Below are 17,155 nucleotides of genomic sequence, written 5' to 3'. Positions count from 1 at the left end.
CAAAGGCTAGCCAGGCATGTTGCCTCTTCAGTGGAAATGTAGTATCACATGGCTGCATTTTGATGTATTACTATATTTAAATTTTGGAGCTACCTCTGATATTTCATGTTTGGGTTGAAAACTTTGAGAAAAGCCACAAAATGATTAGAAACTTCTGTAAAACTTGCTGGATCAAGTCAACGACTTTGATTGCAACGACTTTGATTGGAGTTATACTAGACATATGGGGTCTATGGGGCCCTACTGTACCCCTATATACCTCCGATTGTATGCAGAGACATGGAGGTTTACTCTATCAGACACTTACAGAATCTGAAATAAATAATATTGAGGCATGCTATGTCAGAGACCGTAGTACGGAGGCAAGGATCATTGTTTCCAGGGGTTGAAGACCTCTGTAAAGTGGTGCCCAGAAGAGCAGTATATGGCAACACATGGATCAGCATCATGCTGTGCTTCAGTAATATATATATATATATATATATATATATATATCCTCTTGACCTCCTTGAAGATCCCTGACCTTAAGTACTGGTAGAACACCATTTACGCTTCTTTAACAGTTTCCGAACTAATGTTATGACGGTGTGTTTCACATCTTGGTTTCTCAGACTATATATTAGGGGGTTCAGCATTGGTGTCACTGCTGTGTAGAAGACAGAAGCCACCTTGTCTTTTACTGTAAAGATTCTGGAGTGAGAACGCAGGTAAGTGAAAAAAATAGATCCATAGAAGATGAAGACGCACATGAGATGTGATGAGCAGGTGCTGAAGGCTTTACTTCTGCCCGATGACGATTTTATTTGTGAAACTGAGAAGATAATTAGCAGGTATGAAAGTAGAATAACTATAAGTGGACCTATGCCTAGAATGCATACAATGCAGATGGTTATAATGCCACATGTGAAATTATCAGAGCAGGACAGTTTAAGAACTGGGAAAACATCACAGTAGAAATGGTTGATGAGGTTTGACCCACAGAATTTTAGAGTGAAAGTACAGCCAGTCTGTACCGATGACTGTATGAATCCAATAGATAAAACAACAGAAACAAGGCATAGACATTTCTTCTTAGTCATAATAGTCATATAATGGAGAGGGTGGCAGACGGCGACATAGCGATCATATGACATAGTGGAGAAGAGAAGAGATTCACTGGCCACCAGTAAACAGTAGACGAAAAATTGGAAAGCACAACCTACAAATGAGATAGCCTTCTTCTTGGATATGAGGTCCACAAGCATTTTAGGGATAACTGAAGAGGAATAGAAGACGTCCACCAGAGAGAGGTAACTCAGGAAGAAGTACATTGGGTTCTGAAGGCTCGAAGTGGTTTGGACAATAGTAAGTAAGCCAACATTTGCCATGATGGTCATGATATAAAGAGGAAAGAAGAGTATAAAGAGGAAGGGGATAAGGTTGTCATCATTCGTCAGTCCTGAAAAGATAAACCTTGTGACTTGTGTCCCGTTAGTGATGTCCATTTGGTTTCTCGATTCAAGTGCTACCATATGCATGTGCAGGAGTCCAATGAAAGACATAAGGAAGTCACAACAAGCATGATGTGACCACATTTATATATATGTTCATTGATTTCTATCCACAGGGACTTAGTACTGACCATTTGTCTTAGAACTGGATTTTTATCTTTTGGTTTGACTTCTGGAAAATACTACCAACAGGATCACAATCCTTGGAAAGGTTCAGATGGCCGAAGGTGACATCAGTTCAGATGCAGATCTATGGTGGTCTGACATTTGACTACAGAAAGGAGACACATATTAGAGGCATTGACATCCATCTGTTCCCCTTACCCCACAAATACCCTAATATAAATATACAGATGAATACAAGTTTTATTAATGGCATTCTTCTCAGTCTGGTCCAAACCACCATGTAAGCTTTTCATGGCTCCTGCTGAGATGTCATACTTTGGCTCCTCTTTTCTTACAGTCACAATACCCTTTATGCCAGCCCCAAAGGCCCTTACATCAGACTTGATGACCGCATAGAAACCACAAGGCCACTAATGATATGCACAATGCCCCTTAAAGCATCCACGGTGTCCCTTATACCACATATGATACCCTCATGACAACCAGAATGCCACCAATAATAGCCAGAATACACCTTTTAGCAATCACAATTCGCTTTTAGAACCCAAAATGCCCTTTTGGAAGCTAGAATTTATCTTAAGCTACTCACGATGCAACCATGACAGGCACAAGATCCCTATGGCATGAAGGAGGCCTTCATGCCAGTCACAATTCTGCCCAGATGAGTCCAATCTGAGGACAAAGGTACAATTAAAACTTTGGAGCCTTGAACCAGTTGAAAACTTTTGGGAAATTGTCATGTATGAGTTGTATGGAGTTATACTAGACATATGGGGTCTAGGGAGCCCTACTGTAGCCCTATATACCTCTGATTGTATGCAGAGACATGGAGGTTTACTATGTCAGACTCTTACGGAATCTGAAAGAAATATTATTGAGGCATGCTACGTCAGACACCATAGTATGGAGGTGAGGATCATTGCTTCCAAGGGTAGAAAACCTTTGTAACGTGGTGCCCAGAAGAGCAGTATATGGAACACATGGATCAGCATCATGCTGTGCTTCAGTAATATATATATATCTATATCCTCTGTGTATATCACGTACCTGCGCTGCACCCTGGCCAGTGGTGGAGTCTTGTCGATATCTCCCCTCATCCTCCTTATATTGAGCTCTAATCCCCAGGAGGAGGATTCTCTGCACAGATATCACCAATTAGTCAGCCGCTATAATTACTCTGCTGCTTTGTTAATTAGGAATTTCTTCCCATCTGGGAATATATTCACAACTTTCTGAAACAAAAGAGAAAAACTTTTATCCTCATCTCATTTCAAGTTTGGCATTATTGGGGAGATTTATCATCTCCCTTGCGCCAGAAAAGTGGCTTTAAAAAGTTGCAAGCTGGGTGTTTTTGACTTTTTAAATGCAACATTTTACGTCTCCCATGCCACTTTTCCCAATAGGAGACGTGGCAATTGTTGGAAAGGGGTGTGGCCAACAGCCAAGACAAAGTTATCTTCATTCACATCAGTTTTCTGGTACAAATGAAGGCATAAATCTACGCCAGCTCTGAGCTGTCATAGATTTCAATTTAGGCACACAAACTGCCAAAGGATGCACCTAATTTGCACAGGGGATAGCAAGACCTGTGCAGAAAGCACCTGTCTTGATAAATCTCCCCCTGTGTTCTAATTCCTCTTTGCATCCTTTGCTGATTTCTATAACCACCACTAGGGTGAGCTTGGGAGCTTAATGCATACAGATGTATACAGTCACCACTAGAGGGAGCTCAGGAGATTACTATATACAGATATATACTTAGAGGGAGCTCAGGAGATTACTACATACAGTCATATATAGCCACCACTAGAGAGAGCTCCGAAGATTACTACAGTCCCTGAAAAAAGTCTTGTCGCTTCTCTATTTTGTAGAAACTCCTGCTATTAACCTGACTTTAAATTATTCAATTGGTGTTAGAAATAGCTCATATGAAAAGCTAAAGCCCTCCCAAATGATGTTTAATGCACTGAAATAAATTAGTTTCTCTGAAATTTAATCAAGACAGAAAGGTCAAATTTTGGCAAGACAAAAGTTTTGTCGCCTATACAGAAATTGAATAACTTTACTGCAAATCCCAAAATATGTCAGCAAATTAAGTAGTGGTGCTGTGAGATCCAAATTTAATATCTTGTATGACTTCCATGAGCTTGAAGGACAGCATCCATGCGGTTTGGCAAGGATTCATGAAGTCATCAGGAATAGCAAAGAAAACAGTCTTGCATGCCTCCCAGAGTTCATCAATATTCTTTGGTTTCATCTTCCATGCTTCCTCTTTCATCCTACACCACATATGCTCAATGACGTTCATGTCTGGTGACTGGGCTGGCCAATCCTGGAGCATCTTGATCTTCTTCGCCTTAAGGAACTTTGATGTGGAGATGCAAGTATGCGATGGAGCACCATCCTGCTGCAGAATTTGGCTTTTTTTTATGGTTGGGAATATAAGAGGTAGCTAAAATTTCTTGGTATTTTAGACAATTGATGTTGCCTTCCACCCTGCAGATCCCTCGCACACCCCCATACTAGATGTAACCCCAGACCATGATTTTACCTCCACCAAACTTCACTGTTTTCTGGGTAAATCTCGGCTCCATGCGGGTTCCAGTAGGTCTCCTGCAATATTTGCGGCGACTGTGGTGTAATTCAACAGAAGATTCATCTGAAAAATCCACCTTCTGCCACTTTTCCAGCGTCCATCCTTTTAGCAGGCTGTGCCCCTTGGCAAATGCCACACGTTTTTTCAATTGTCTTTTGTTTAGTGCTGGCTTGCACTGATTCGACCATGGAGGCCATTTCGAGACAGAATCCGACAAACTGTTCTGGTTGACACAGGGACTCCAGGTGACCAGGTCTCGTGGAGCTCTGCTGCAGTGGAAAATGGGCTGGCCTTGAATTTTCGAGCCAACAAACGGTCCTCTCGAGCAGTTGTCTTGCGGGGTCGGCCTGACCTGGCCTTGTCCAAAACATCTCCAGTCTCTTCAAATCTTTTTTTTATCCTCTGAACTTGACGCTGAGACACATTAAAGGGGTCTGCCACATCAGCAGTGGATCTGGTCTTCAGCCTCCTGATAATCAACACTTTAGTCTCCGGGTGAATCTTAGTGTTGATCACGAATATTCGAATTGCGAATTTTAATCGCGAATATCGGCACTTCGAGAATTCGCGAATATTTAGAATATCGCTAAATATATTCGTAATCGCGAATATTCGATTTTTTTTAAATACCAGGTCAATGCGAATTTTTCTGCAAATTCTTTAGGCGAATTTTAGGCGAATTTTCGCAATCAAGAAAATAATGCTTAGAGATTATGAATTCGCGAATTCTCGAATATATGCCGAATATTCGCCCAAATATTCGCGAAATATCACGAATTTGAATATTGCCCCTGCTGCTTATCACTAGTGAATCTTAGGCATGTTTGCAGAGGTCTAGTTGCAGTTGATGTGAAGGTCTACTGGGGTTCTTTTTATACACACCTGAGACCTAATTGATCCATCATTAGTCACAGGTGAAGCTCATATGACAAGGCGACAACACTTATGTCTTGGCAAAAAGTTACTCAATGGGCTTTACCAAGCTGTGAATATTAGAATACTTTTTGTCAGTTTCGTTTTGCACTGAAACATTATTACAAAAGCTGTTGGGATTAAAATGACCCATTTCTTGTAACAAAATCTTGATTAGAAATATATTTAAGCGGCACTTCAGGTCAATTTGTACACAAGCGACAAGACTTTTGTCAGGGACTGTATATACAGCCACCACTAGAGGGAGCTCAGGAGATTACTGCATACAGATATATACAGCCACCACTAGAGAAAGCTCAGGAGATTACTATATACAGATATATACAGCCACCACTAGAAGGAGCTCAGGAGATTACTGCATACAGATATATACAGTCACCACTAGAGGGAGCTCAGGAAATTACTACATACAGATATATACAGCCACCACTAGAGGGACCTTGGGAGATTTCTATATACAGATATATACAGCCACCACTAGAGGGAGCTCAGGAGATTACTACATATAGATATATACAGCCACCACTAGAGGGAGCTCAGGAAATTACTACATACAGATATATACAGCCACCACTAGAAGGAGCTCAGGAAATTACTACATACAGATATATACAGCCACCACTAGAGGGAGTTTAGGAGATTACTACATATAGATATATACAGCCACCACTAGAGGGAGCTCAGGAAATTACTACATACAGATATATACAGCCACCACTAGAGACAGCTGAGGAGATTTCTATATACAGATATATATATAGCCGCCACTAGAGGGAGCTCAGGAGATTACTACATATAGATATATACAGCCACCACTAGAAGAAGCTCAGGAAATTACTACATACAGATATATATATATAGCCACCACTAGAGGGAGCTCAGGAAATTACTACATACAGATATATACAGCCACCACTAGAGAGAGCTCAGGAGATTACTATATACAGATATATACAGCCACCACTAGATGGAGCTCAGGAAATTACTGCATACAGATATATACAGCCACCACTAGAGGGAGCTCAGGAGATTACTACATATAGATATATACAGCCACCACTAGAGGGAGCTCAGGAAATTACTACATACAGATATACACTCACCTAAAGAATTATTAGGAACACCTGTTCTATTTCTCATTAATGCGATTATCTAGTTAACCAATCACATGGCAGTTGCTTCAATGCATGTAGGGTTGTGGTCCTGGTCAAGACAATCTCCTGAACTCCAAACTGAATGTCAGAATGGGAAAGAAAGGTGGGCTACAACAGCAGAAGACCCCACCGGGTACCACTCATCTCCACTACAAATAGGAAAAAGAGGCTACAATTTTCACGAGCTCACCAAAATTGGACTGTTGAAGACTGGAAAAATGTTGCCTGGTCTGATGAGTCTCGATTTCTGTTGAGACATTCAAATGGTAGAGTCCGAATTTGGCGTAAACAGAATGAGAACATGTATCCATCATGCCTTGTTACCACTGTGCAGGCTGGTGGTGGTGGTGTAATGGTGTGGGGGAGGTTTTCTGGGCACACTTTAGGCCCCTTAGTGCCAATTGGCCATCGTTTAAATGCCACGGGCTACCTGAGCATTGTTTCTGACCATGTCCATCCCTTCATGACCACCATGTACCGATCCTCTGATGGCTACTTCCTGCAGGATAATGCACCATGTCACAAAGCTCGAATCATTTCAAATTGGTTTCTTTAACATGACAATGAGTTCACTGTACTAAAATGGCCCCCACAGTCACCAGATCTCCACCAAATAGAGCATCTTTGGGATGTGGTGGAACGGGAGCTTCGTGCCCTGGATGTGCATCCCTCAAATCTCTATCAACTGCAAGATGCTATCCTATCAATATGGGCCAACATTTCTAAAGAATGCTATCAGCACCTTGTTGAATCAATGCCACGTAGAATTAAGACAGTTCTGAAGGCAAAAGGGGGTCCAACACCGTATTAGTATGGGGGCACTAATAATTCTTTAGGTGAGTGTATACAGCCACCACTAGAGAAAGCTGAGGAGATTTCTATATACAGATATATATAGCCACCACTAGAGGGAGCTCAGGAGATTACTACATATAGATATATACAGCCACCACTAGAGGGAGCTCAGGAGATTACTGCATGCAGATATATACAGTCACCACTAGAGGGAGCTCAGGAGATTATTACATACAGATATATACAGCCACCACTAGAGGGAGCTCAGGAGATTACTACATACAGATTATACAGCCACCACTAGAGGGAGCTCAGGAAATTCCACATACAGATATAGAGCCACCACTAGCCTGAAATTTGGAATAGACACTTTTCTCTCTCTCATCCCTTCCTCTTCCCTCCCTTTTAAGCTCTTTATGACGGCAAGAGTTAATAATGTCAGAGTGACAATGACATCCATAGCTATGGGTAAACTCATGGTCGCCAGTGTTAACAAAAAACCTGTTTTAACCCCTTCACGACTGCAATCCTTTTATATACGTGATATTTACACATGCCCCGTGCAGTTACCACGTGTATAAGCATCAAGCCAGCTCTTTAATACAAGCGCTGCAAAGCGCTTGGGTTAAAGCTTCTGCCCCTGCCCTGCTGCTGTCACGGACAGCATACAGTGCAGTAATGCCTGCAAGGGACCAATCAGAGTGGTCCCTTGCCGGCAATCGATCCGATTGGTTAGTATGTGCAGACTAACCAATCGGATCGCGGCAGGGCTAAAATGCCGGTTTCAGGCTCTGATCTGCGCTCTGCCTGCCCCTGATGCGGTTTGTCCCCGCCCCCCCATCCATGTATTGTACCCTGCCCCCTCCACGCCCAATACATTTATCCTGCCCCCATCTGTGCCCCCTCCATGCTGGCCGTACCCACCGTTTCAAGCCATGCCCCATTTGTGCCCCCTGCCCCTGATGCGGCCCCCCTGCTGTGTTTGATGGCGGCGGCTCTATTCCTGAGCCACCGCCATCAGCAGCGAGTGTTAGCTCTATGCTGACACTCTGCTGTAACCCCTTAGATGCTGCGGTAGCGGCATACATGGGGTTAATAGAGGCAGGGGGCTCCCTCTTTCCACCATCGGGGCTGCTGCCGCTTTGCAAAGGCTTTCGGGAAATCTGGTAGTATTATACTTTGCAATGCAAGAGCATTGCAAAGTATAGTACAGCCATCAGCCCCACTGAATCTTCAAGATCCAAGAGGGACTTGATAAAAAAAAAAATTGAAAATAATAAAAGTCAAAATAAATAAATAAAAATGTAAATAAAAAAAATTAATTGCCTTGAATCACCGCGTCCGTAACGTTCGTCTCTATAAATATATCACATGATCGACCCCGTCCAATAAACACCATAAAAAAATATAAATAAAAACGGTGTAAAAAAAAGCCATTTTTGTCACCTTACATCACAAAAAGTGCAACACCAAGCGATCAAAAAGGTGTATACACCCCAAAATAGTACCAATAAAACCGTCACCTCATCCCGCAAAAAATGATACCCTATTTAAGACAATCGCCCAAAAAATAAAAAAGCTATGGCTCTCAGACTATGGAGACACTAAAACATAATTTTTGGGGTTTCAGAAATGCTATTATTGTGTAAAACTTAAATAAAAAAGAAAAAGTATACATATTAGGAATTGCCACGTCCGAAACTATCTTCTCTATAAAAATGTCACATGACCTAACCCCTCAGATGAACGCTGTAAAATTAAATAAATAAAAACTGTTCCAAAACAGCAAATTTTTTGGTCACCTTGCCACATAAAGTGTAATAATGAATGATCAAAAAATCATATGTACCCAAAGATGGTACCAATAAAAACCTCAACTCTTTCTGCAAAAAAACGAGCCCCTGCACAAGACGATCAGCAGAAAATAAAAAATATATGGCGTTCAGAAAATGGACACACAAAAACGTAATTTCTTTTTCAAAAATGCTTTATTATGTAAAACTGAAACAAACAAATAAACAAAGTAGACATATTTTATATCACTGCGTCCGTAACAACCTGCTCTATAAAAATAGCACATGATCTACCCTGTCAGATGAATCTTGTAAAATATTAAAAATAACAAAACTGCGCCAAAACAGCCTTTTTTTTTTACCTTGCCTCACAAAAAACTTAATATAGAGCAATTAAAAATCATAAGTACCCCAAAATAGTACCAATAAAACTGGCACCTTATCCTGTACTTTCCAAAATGGGGTCACTTTTTGGGAGTTTCTACTGTAAGGGTGCATCAGGGGGGCTTTTAATGGGACATGGCATCTAAAAACCAGTCCAGCAATATCTGCCTTCCAAAAACCATATGGCTCTCCTTCCCTTCTGCGGCCTACCGTGTGCCCTTACATCAGTTTACGGCCACATGTGGGGTGTTTCTGTAAACCACAGAATCAGGGTAAAAAATATTGAGTTTTGTTTGGCTGTTAACCCTCAATGTGTTAAAGAAAAAAATGTAATAAAATGGAAAATCTGCCAAAAGAGTGAAATTCTGAAATTTCATCTCCATTTTCCTTTAATTCTTGTGGAACACCTAAAGGGTTAACAAAGTTTGTAAAATCTTTTTTGAGTAACTTGAGGGGTGTAGTTTCTACAATGGGGTCATTTATGGGGAGTATCCACTATGTAAGCCCCACAAAGTGACTTCAGACCTGAACTGGTCCTTAAAAAGTGGGTTTTGGAAATTTTCCTAAAAATTTTAAGAATTGCTTCTAAACTTCTAAGCCTTGTAACGTTCTAAAATGATGCCAACATAAAGTATACATATGGGGAATGTTAAGTAATAAATATTTTGTTTCTGTTTTAGAAGCAGAGAAATAGAAATTTTGAAAATTGCAAATTTTTCAATTTTTTTTGTAAATTTGGGATTTTTTCATAAATAAAGGTGAAATATATTGACTTAAATTTATGACAGTCATGAAGTACAATGTTTCACGAGAAAACAATCTCAGAATGGCTTGGATAAATAAAAGTGTTCCAAAGCTCTTACCACATTAAGTGACGCATGTCAGATTTGTAAATTTTGACCTGGACACTGGGGCATCAATGACCTTTGGTCATGAAAGGGTTAAACACATACTGTGGTTTGTTATGCTTTTAAAATGAAAAACATTCCCATAATTGTCCCTTATTAGTGGCAGATGCATGCCGGTGTTTATACACACATGGTAGTATCGGAAAAAGCACTGACTTGTTCTGAACAAGGGCAACGTGCGGTCCCCCCCAGGGGTCCCAGTGTGTAGGAATGTGGTGATGTGGCCTGATAGTTTTGTATCACGGTGAACCTACCGGGATACTGTCGCTCCCCTGGGTTAGGCTGCGTAGCAAGAAAGGAGTTGTAATTGGTGGAGTAAGTAGAGTCCAGACTTGCTGAAGTTTAATGGGTTTTACTTGAATAAATTTGCAATAAACTTGTGTCACCCGAGCAATAATGACTTTCTCTTGGGCATACACCGCCAGGACTTAGAGCAGTGCTGCAAGAAGAGCACACTGGATGTGCAGAGTGGCGGTACTGTCCGGAGCAGGATTGGTAGACTTTTTTTTTTTTTATCTGATCTAAGGTCTGCAGGGATCTCATGGAGGGGGGTTTAGGGGGGCACATGAATTTGGGGAGGGTTAAAGGGGTTGTCCGGGGTCAGAGTTGGCAGCCCCCCTGACTTGAGCATCGGAGCAGTTCATGCTCTGATGCTCTCCTTTGCCCTGCGCTAAATCGCAAGGCAAATGCATTCTTTGGACATCCGGTGACGTACCGGGCTCTCCATGGGGCTGCCAGGAAGCCAGGTGACGTCACTGGCACTGATGGGCGGGATTTAAAGCCCGCCCATCAAAGCCGGTGACGTCACCGAACACACTGCCGGGTGGTAGCTTCCGCCCGGCAGTGTGTTATGATAAACAAAAGAGCCCATGCCCTGCTTGATTTAGCTCAGGACAAGTGAGCGCATCGGACCATGAAATGCTCTGATGCTAGCCTCAGGGGGGCTGCCTGGGTGAAAATAAGGGTATGTCCGGGTTCAGCTCTGAACCCGGACAACCCCTTTAATTTGCATGCTCTACCTATGGCACCAAAATACCCTGTCTTGGCCCTGCTCCTTAGCACAGCTTTAGAGGACAGGAGGCCATACCCCAGGGAGAGGTGAATATGTGCTTTACTCAACACTACCTGGAGCTTTTCTGCAGGTTCAACACATGCAGTGTCAGGACGTAGTGCAGCACTGGCCACCATCCTTCTCCAAGTGCACTCCTTTTTTACTCCTTTTTGAAAACCAAATATGGTCACTCTATTATTGTGGCTTAAGGTGGAACTTTAGTGATGGGAGTAGGGGGGCACATGATAAGTATCAGAGTGGGGCTGGCCAGGGGTTGCATAGGGTTAAGACAGGGATTGGGAAAGGCTTTATAATGGAGGATCATTACTGTTGGGGCCTAAATGGAGTTGGCACAGCAGGCCCATGTGAATTTTACTAGTACTACTCAGAGTAGTACTAGTAAAGTTCCCTTGGGCCTGCTGTGTCGACTCCATTTAGCCCCGTACAGGTATAAACCTCCATATCAACTTCACAACAACAAAGCACTGTACACCCACAGTGCCAGATTAAAGCTCCTGTAATCTAGCAGGGGCAAGTCAGGTCTCAGCTGTCAGGGACCCCGCGGAGAAGACACAAGCAGTTTATTACTGCTTCTGCCTTCTCCTATGCTCAATGTATACCGCTGAATGAGTGGTGTGCAATGAATGCAAGAAGCAGCTATGCCACTTCTTCTAGGGTATACGGCGATCACATGTCACAGTTTAGGCGCTGACAACCCACACTTTACCTCTGATTATAACTGTAACGCCCCAGAGGTGCATTACCACCTTTTACACCTCTTCACTATCTCCTATGGTTAATTCAATGTCATCATGTGTATTTATTCCAGGTCCTGCACATTGTGTATTTGCATTTCTTATTTTGTGACTGTTAACACGTAATGTGCCTGGTTCACCAGCAGATGGCGGCATCAATGGCAGAGCTATTTTGCCTACAATGGAACCTTCTTGCCATTCTAGCCGCCTCTCTAGAGAGGGAGTAGTTTTAGTTAGTGAAGTTCAGTCTAGAGTACCCCCTGCTTGGGGAAGGAAGCAGACCCTCGTCCCTGCTGGACGGGCACTGCCAAAGTGAGTCTAGCTTTCCCCTGTAAGGCTGTGTGCAAGCCAGCAGAGCACCCCTAAGCACTGCTGGATCAGGAGGCCAAAGCTTCAAGCCTCACAAGCCAGGAGTAAAGTTCCCTGGATAAAGATAAGGATAAAGGTGAAGATAAAGATAAAGACAGACCAGACAACAGAAAGCAAATTTCGGCTGAAAGGAACAGTTTCTATTTAAGCCTGTTAGTACAGCAGAGCCAAAGAGCTACAGACGTATTAGTGCCGAGTGTGTTTGCCTGCCAGAATTTGCCAAAACCTGCTGGTAACTAAGTTGGAAGATTGTTTCCCTGATGAAAGTTTATGCAAGTAAAGCTGTTGTCAAATTTAACACAAGGTCTGGAATCACTTTATTTCATCACCCCTTCATCCACTATCCCTTGCTCTGCTTCGCATGACAACGCCTGGGGTTCCAGGATATCCAGGTAGGAGCACAGTGACACATGCACAGCCCCATCTAAAGGGACATTATAGGCTACCCTTACACCATTCTGGCATTCCTACACCTGGGTACCACCAACACCATCTACTTAAGGGGACTCTGTCCCTTGTTGCTTCAATGCAACCGGCGTCACAACAAAACCAATTTAATCTTTTTACCCTCTTTAAGGGACCCCTGGCCGCACCCGTGGTGCTGCACAACTACCTCAGATTTGCAGAACAAGACATTTTTATGGACTTATGGCCAGAAGAATGTATGCCATAGAAAAATTTGGGTGAAGACACAAACTACACTATATGGAGAATGACAAGACAAGTTTTACAGTGTACACTGATTATTAAATAGTACAATGACAGCTGTGTTATCAGAAATTCAAAGAGGCACAATTAAACATTTCCTTCTGTAAACACACCACACACTGGTATTGAGTCACTGAAATGTGCTGAACTGTGCAATTGTGCAATAGTGAATTGACTAAATGGAATCTCTCAATCCATCTCGATTACAAAAGTACACATTATGAAAAATGGAAACAGAACATTCCATTTAATCAATTCAAGAGAATTTGACGGAACTGCACCCTGGAGAGGGACCTTAAAAAACAAAGCAAAGTTCTTCACTCAAGGTTCAGAGAAAAGGGGTACCCTAATGAGATTATCACTCAAGCGAAAAAACGAGCATTGGGACTAACACAATTGGAGTGCCTGCTGCCCAAATCTAGAGTAACTCAGAAAGAGACTATGCAATCACTTAACTTTATTACAACTTACAATCAGAACCACAGTCTGGTGAAATTTATTCGAAATAAACACTGGCACTTACTAAAGAAAGACCCTATCTTAAGTCAAATTATACAGAGAGTACCCCACCTTACCTATAGAAGGGCCCGCATCTTTATTCTAGCCCCTAGCAAAGTAAAAAGTGCAGTTAAAATAAACAAATATACAGATACCCCACAGAAACAAGGCAGTAAAAAATGTGGACAATCTAGATGCCTGTGATGTGAAACTATCTGTCAAACAACTATTTTTATAAACAAAAGAGATGGAGAAACGTTCCCAATATCCAGTTCCCTAGACTGTAATTCTAGATATGTGATCTATGTTTTACAATGCCCATGTGGCCCACAGTACATGGGCGCACTATTCAAACATTGCACAACAGACTTAATAAACACAGGTCAAACATAAAAAAGAAATTTCAAAAACATAGCGTTTCCAGACATGCTGCAAACGATCATGGGGGTAGTTTTTCAGGCTTTAATATTACCCCCATTAAACAAATACCAGTAAATCAGCATAAGAATTTACAATGCATTAGACGTTGCGAGATGTACTGGATTTATAAATTGATCAGTCTTAACCCATACGGCCTAAATGAAGCATTCAAGATCAACCTCTGAATCTCTTTAAGCATATAGTAATAACTTTTTAATTTTTTTATTCTTATTTTTATTTTTATCTTGATCACGCTTTACTACTGTTATAGTACCGTATTCGGTAACCTTTTATGTAAAATATATACAGTGGGATGCGAAAGTTTGGGCAACCTTGTTAATCGTCAGGATTTTCCTGTATAAATCGTTGGTTGTTACCATAAAAAATGTCAGTTAATTATATCATATAGGAGACACACACAGTGATATCTGAGAAGTGAAATGACGTTTATTGGATTTACAGAAAGTGGGCTATAATTGTTTATACAGAATTAGGCAGGTGCATAAATTTGGGCACCACAAAAAAGAAATGAAATCAATATTTAGTAGATCCTCCTTTTGCAGAAATTACAGCCTCTAAACGCTTCCTGTAGGTTCCAATGAGAGTCTGGATTCTGGTTGAAGGTATTTTGGACCATTCCTCTTTACAAAACATCTTTAGTTCATTCAGGTTTGATGGCTTCCGAGCATGGACAGCTCTCTTTAAGTCACACCACAGATTTACCATTATATTCAGGTCTGGGGACTGAGATGGCCATTCCAGAACGTTGTACTTGTTCCTCTGCATAAAGGCCTTAGTGGATTTTGAGCAGTGTTTAGGGTCGTTGTCTTGTTGAAAGATCCAGCCCCGGCGCAGCTTCAGCTTTGTCACTGATTCCTGGACATTGGTCTCCAGAATCTGCTGATACTGAGTGGAATCCATGCGTCCCTCAACTTTGACAAGATTCCCAGTCCCTGCACTGGCCACACAGCCCCACAGCATGATGGAACCACCACCATATTTTACTGTAGGTAGCAGGTGTTTTTCTTGGAATGCTGTTTTCTTTTTCCTCCATGCATAATGCCCCTTGTTATGGCCAAATAACTCATTTTAGTTTCATCAGTCCACAGCACCTTATTCCAAAATGAAGCTGGCTTGTCCAAATGTGCTTTAGCCCACTTCAAGCGGCACTTTTTGTGCTGTGGGCGGAGAAAAGGCTTCCTCTGCATCACTCTCGCATACAGCATCTCCTTGTGTAAAGTGCGCCGAATGGTTGAACGATGCACAGTGACTCCATCTGCAGCAAGATGATGTTGTAGGTCTTTGGTGCTGGTCTGTGGGTTGACTCTGACTGTTCTCACCATTCGTCGCTTCTGTCTATCCGAGATTTTTCTTGGTCTGCCACTTCGAGCCTAACTGGAACTGAGCCCGTGGTCTTCCATTGCCTCAATATGTTCCTAACTGTGGAAACAGAAGCTGAAATCTCTGAGAAGGCTTTCTGTATCCTTCCCCTAAACCATGATGGTGAACAATCTTTGTCTTCAGGTCATTTGAGAGTTGTTTTGAGACCCCCATGTTGCTACTCTTCAGAGAAAATTAAAAGAAGAGGGAAACTTACAATTGACCCCCTTAAATACTCTTTCTCATAATTGGATTCACCTGTGTATGTAGGTCAGGGGTCACTGAGCTTACCAAGCCAATGTGAGTTCCAATAAATAGTTCTAAAGGTTTTGGAATCAATAAAATGACAACAGTGCCCAAATTTATGCACCTGCCGAATTTTGTTTAAACAATTATATTTCTGTAAATCCAATAAACTTCATTTCACTTCTCAGATATCACTGTGTGTGTCTCCTATATGATAGATTTATCGTAACAACCAACGATTTATACAGGAAAATCATGACGATTAACAAGGTTGCCCCAAACTTTCGCATCCCACTGTATAATAAAATAGTCAAAATATTTGTAAAATAATTTATTTTAATCACCATCTTTTATACATTATTGGCAAGCTTTCTTTTTCTTATATTTTATTATACAAACAAATAATGCATTTTACCAGCAGTCTATTTGATGTCTAAATATACTAAATACAGGTGAAACTCGAAAAATTTTAATATCGTCCAAAGTTCATTTATTTCAGTAATGCAACTTAAAAGGTGAAACTAACATATGAGACTCATTACATGCAAAGCGAGATATATCAAGCCTTTACTTGTTATAATTTGGATGATTATGGTTTACAACTTATGAAACCCCAAAGTCTCAATTTTGAGGTACCCTTTGCTCAGGGGGTATGGATTAATTAGCTGACTAGAGTGTGAAACTTTGAGCCTAGAATATGGAACCTTTTCACAAAATTCAAATTTTAACCAGTTGCCGCAACTGTAACGCCGAAAGGCGTCATCGCGGCGGCTCCCTCAGGCTACGCTAACGCCGATTGACGTCATCTCGCGTGAGCCGAGATTTCCTGTGAACGTGCGCACACAGGCGCGCGCGCTCACAGGAACGGAAGGTAAGCGAGTGGATCTCCAGCCTGCCAGCGGCGATCGTTCACTGGCAGGCTGGAGATGTGATATTTTTAACCCCTAACAGGTATATTAGACGCTGTTTTGATAACAGCGTCTAATATACCTGCTACCTGGTCCTCTGGTGGTCCCCTTTGTTTGGATCGACCACCAGAGTACACAGGTAGCTCAGTAAAGTAGCACCAAGCACCACTACACTACACTACACCCCCCCCCCCGTCACTTATTAACCCCTTATTAGCCCCTGATCACCCCATATAGACTCCCTGATCACCCCCCTGTCATTGATCACACCCCTGTAAAGCTCCATTCAGATGTCCGCATGATTTTTACGGATCCAGTGATAGATGGATCGGATCCGCAAAACGCATACGGACGTCTGAATAGAGCCTTACAGGGGCGTGATCAATGACTGTGGTGATCACCCCATATAGACTCCCTGATCACCCCCCTGTCATTGATCACCCCCCCTGTCAGGCTGCATTCAGATGTCCGTATGATTTTTACGGATACATGGATCGGATCCGCAAAACACATACGGACATCTGAATGGAGCCTTATAGGGGGGTGATCAATGACAGGGAGGTGATCACCCCATATAGACTCCCTGATCACCCCCCTGTCATTGATCACCCCCCCTGTCATTGATCACCCCCCTGTCATTG

General features: G+C 42.0%; 1 protein-coding gene across 1 annotated transcript; it reads right to left on the bottom strand.

Annotated features, from left to right (window-relative positions):
* Positions 1-524: 524 nt before the first annotated feature.
* Positions 525-1,484, bottom strand: LOC120990448 (olfactory receptor 1020-like). The gene has a single exon (XM_040419283.1). It carries the CDS (start codon positions 1,482-1,484, stop codon positions 525-527), a length of 960 nt encoding a protein of 319 aa, XP_040275217.1.
* Positions 1,485-17,155: the final 15,671 nt, after the last annotated feature.

This window comes from Bufo bufo, chromosome 1 (assembly GCF_905171765.1).
Source record: "Bufo bufo chromosome 1, aBufBuf1.1, whole genome shotgun sequence".
Lineage (NCBI taxonomy): Eukaryota > Metazoa > Chordata > Amphibia > Anura > Bufonidae > Bufo > Bufo bufo.
This window is presented reverse-complemented; position numbering and strand designations above follow the sequence as displayed.

Bases quoted from the DNA above. Each gene is read 5' to 3' on its own strand.
- LOC120990448 (XM_040419283.1), bottom strand. From the start codon at position 1,484: ATGGACATCACTAACGGGACACAAGTCACAAGGTTTATCTTTTCAGGA.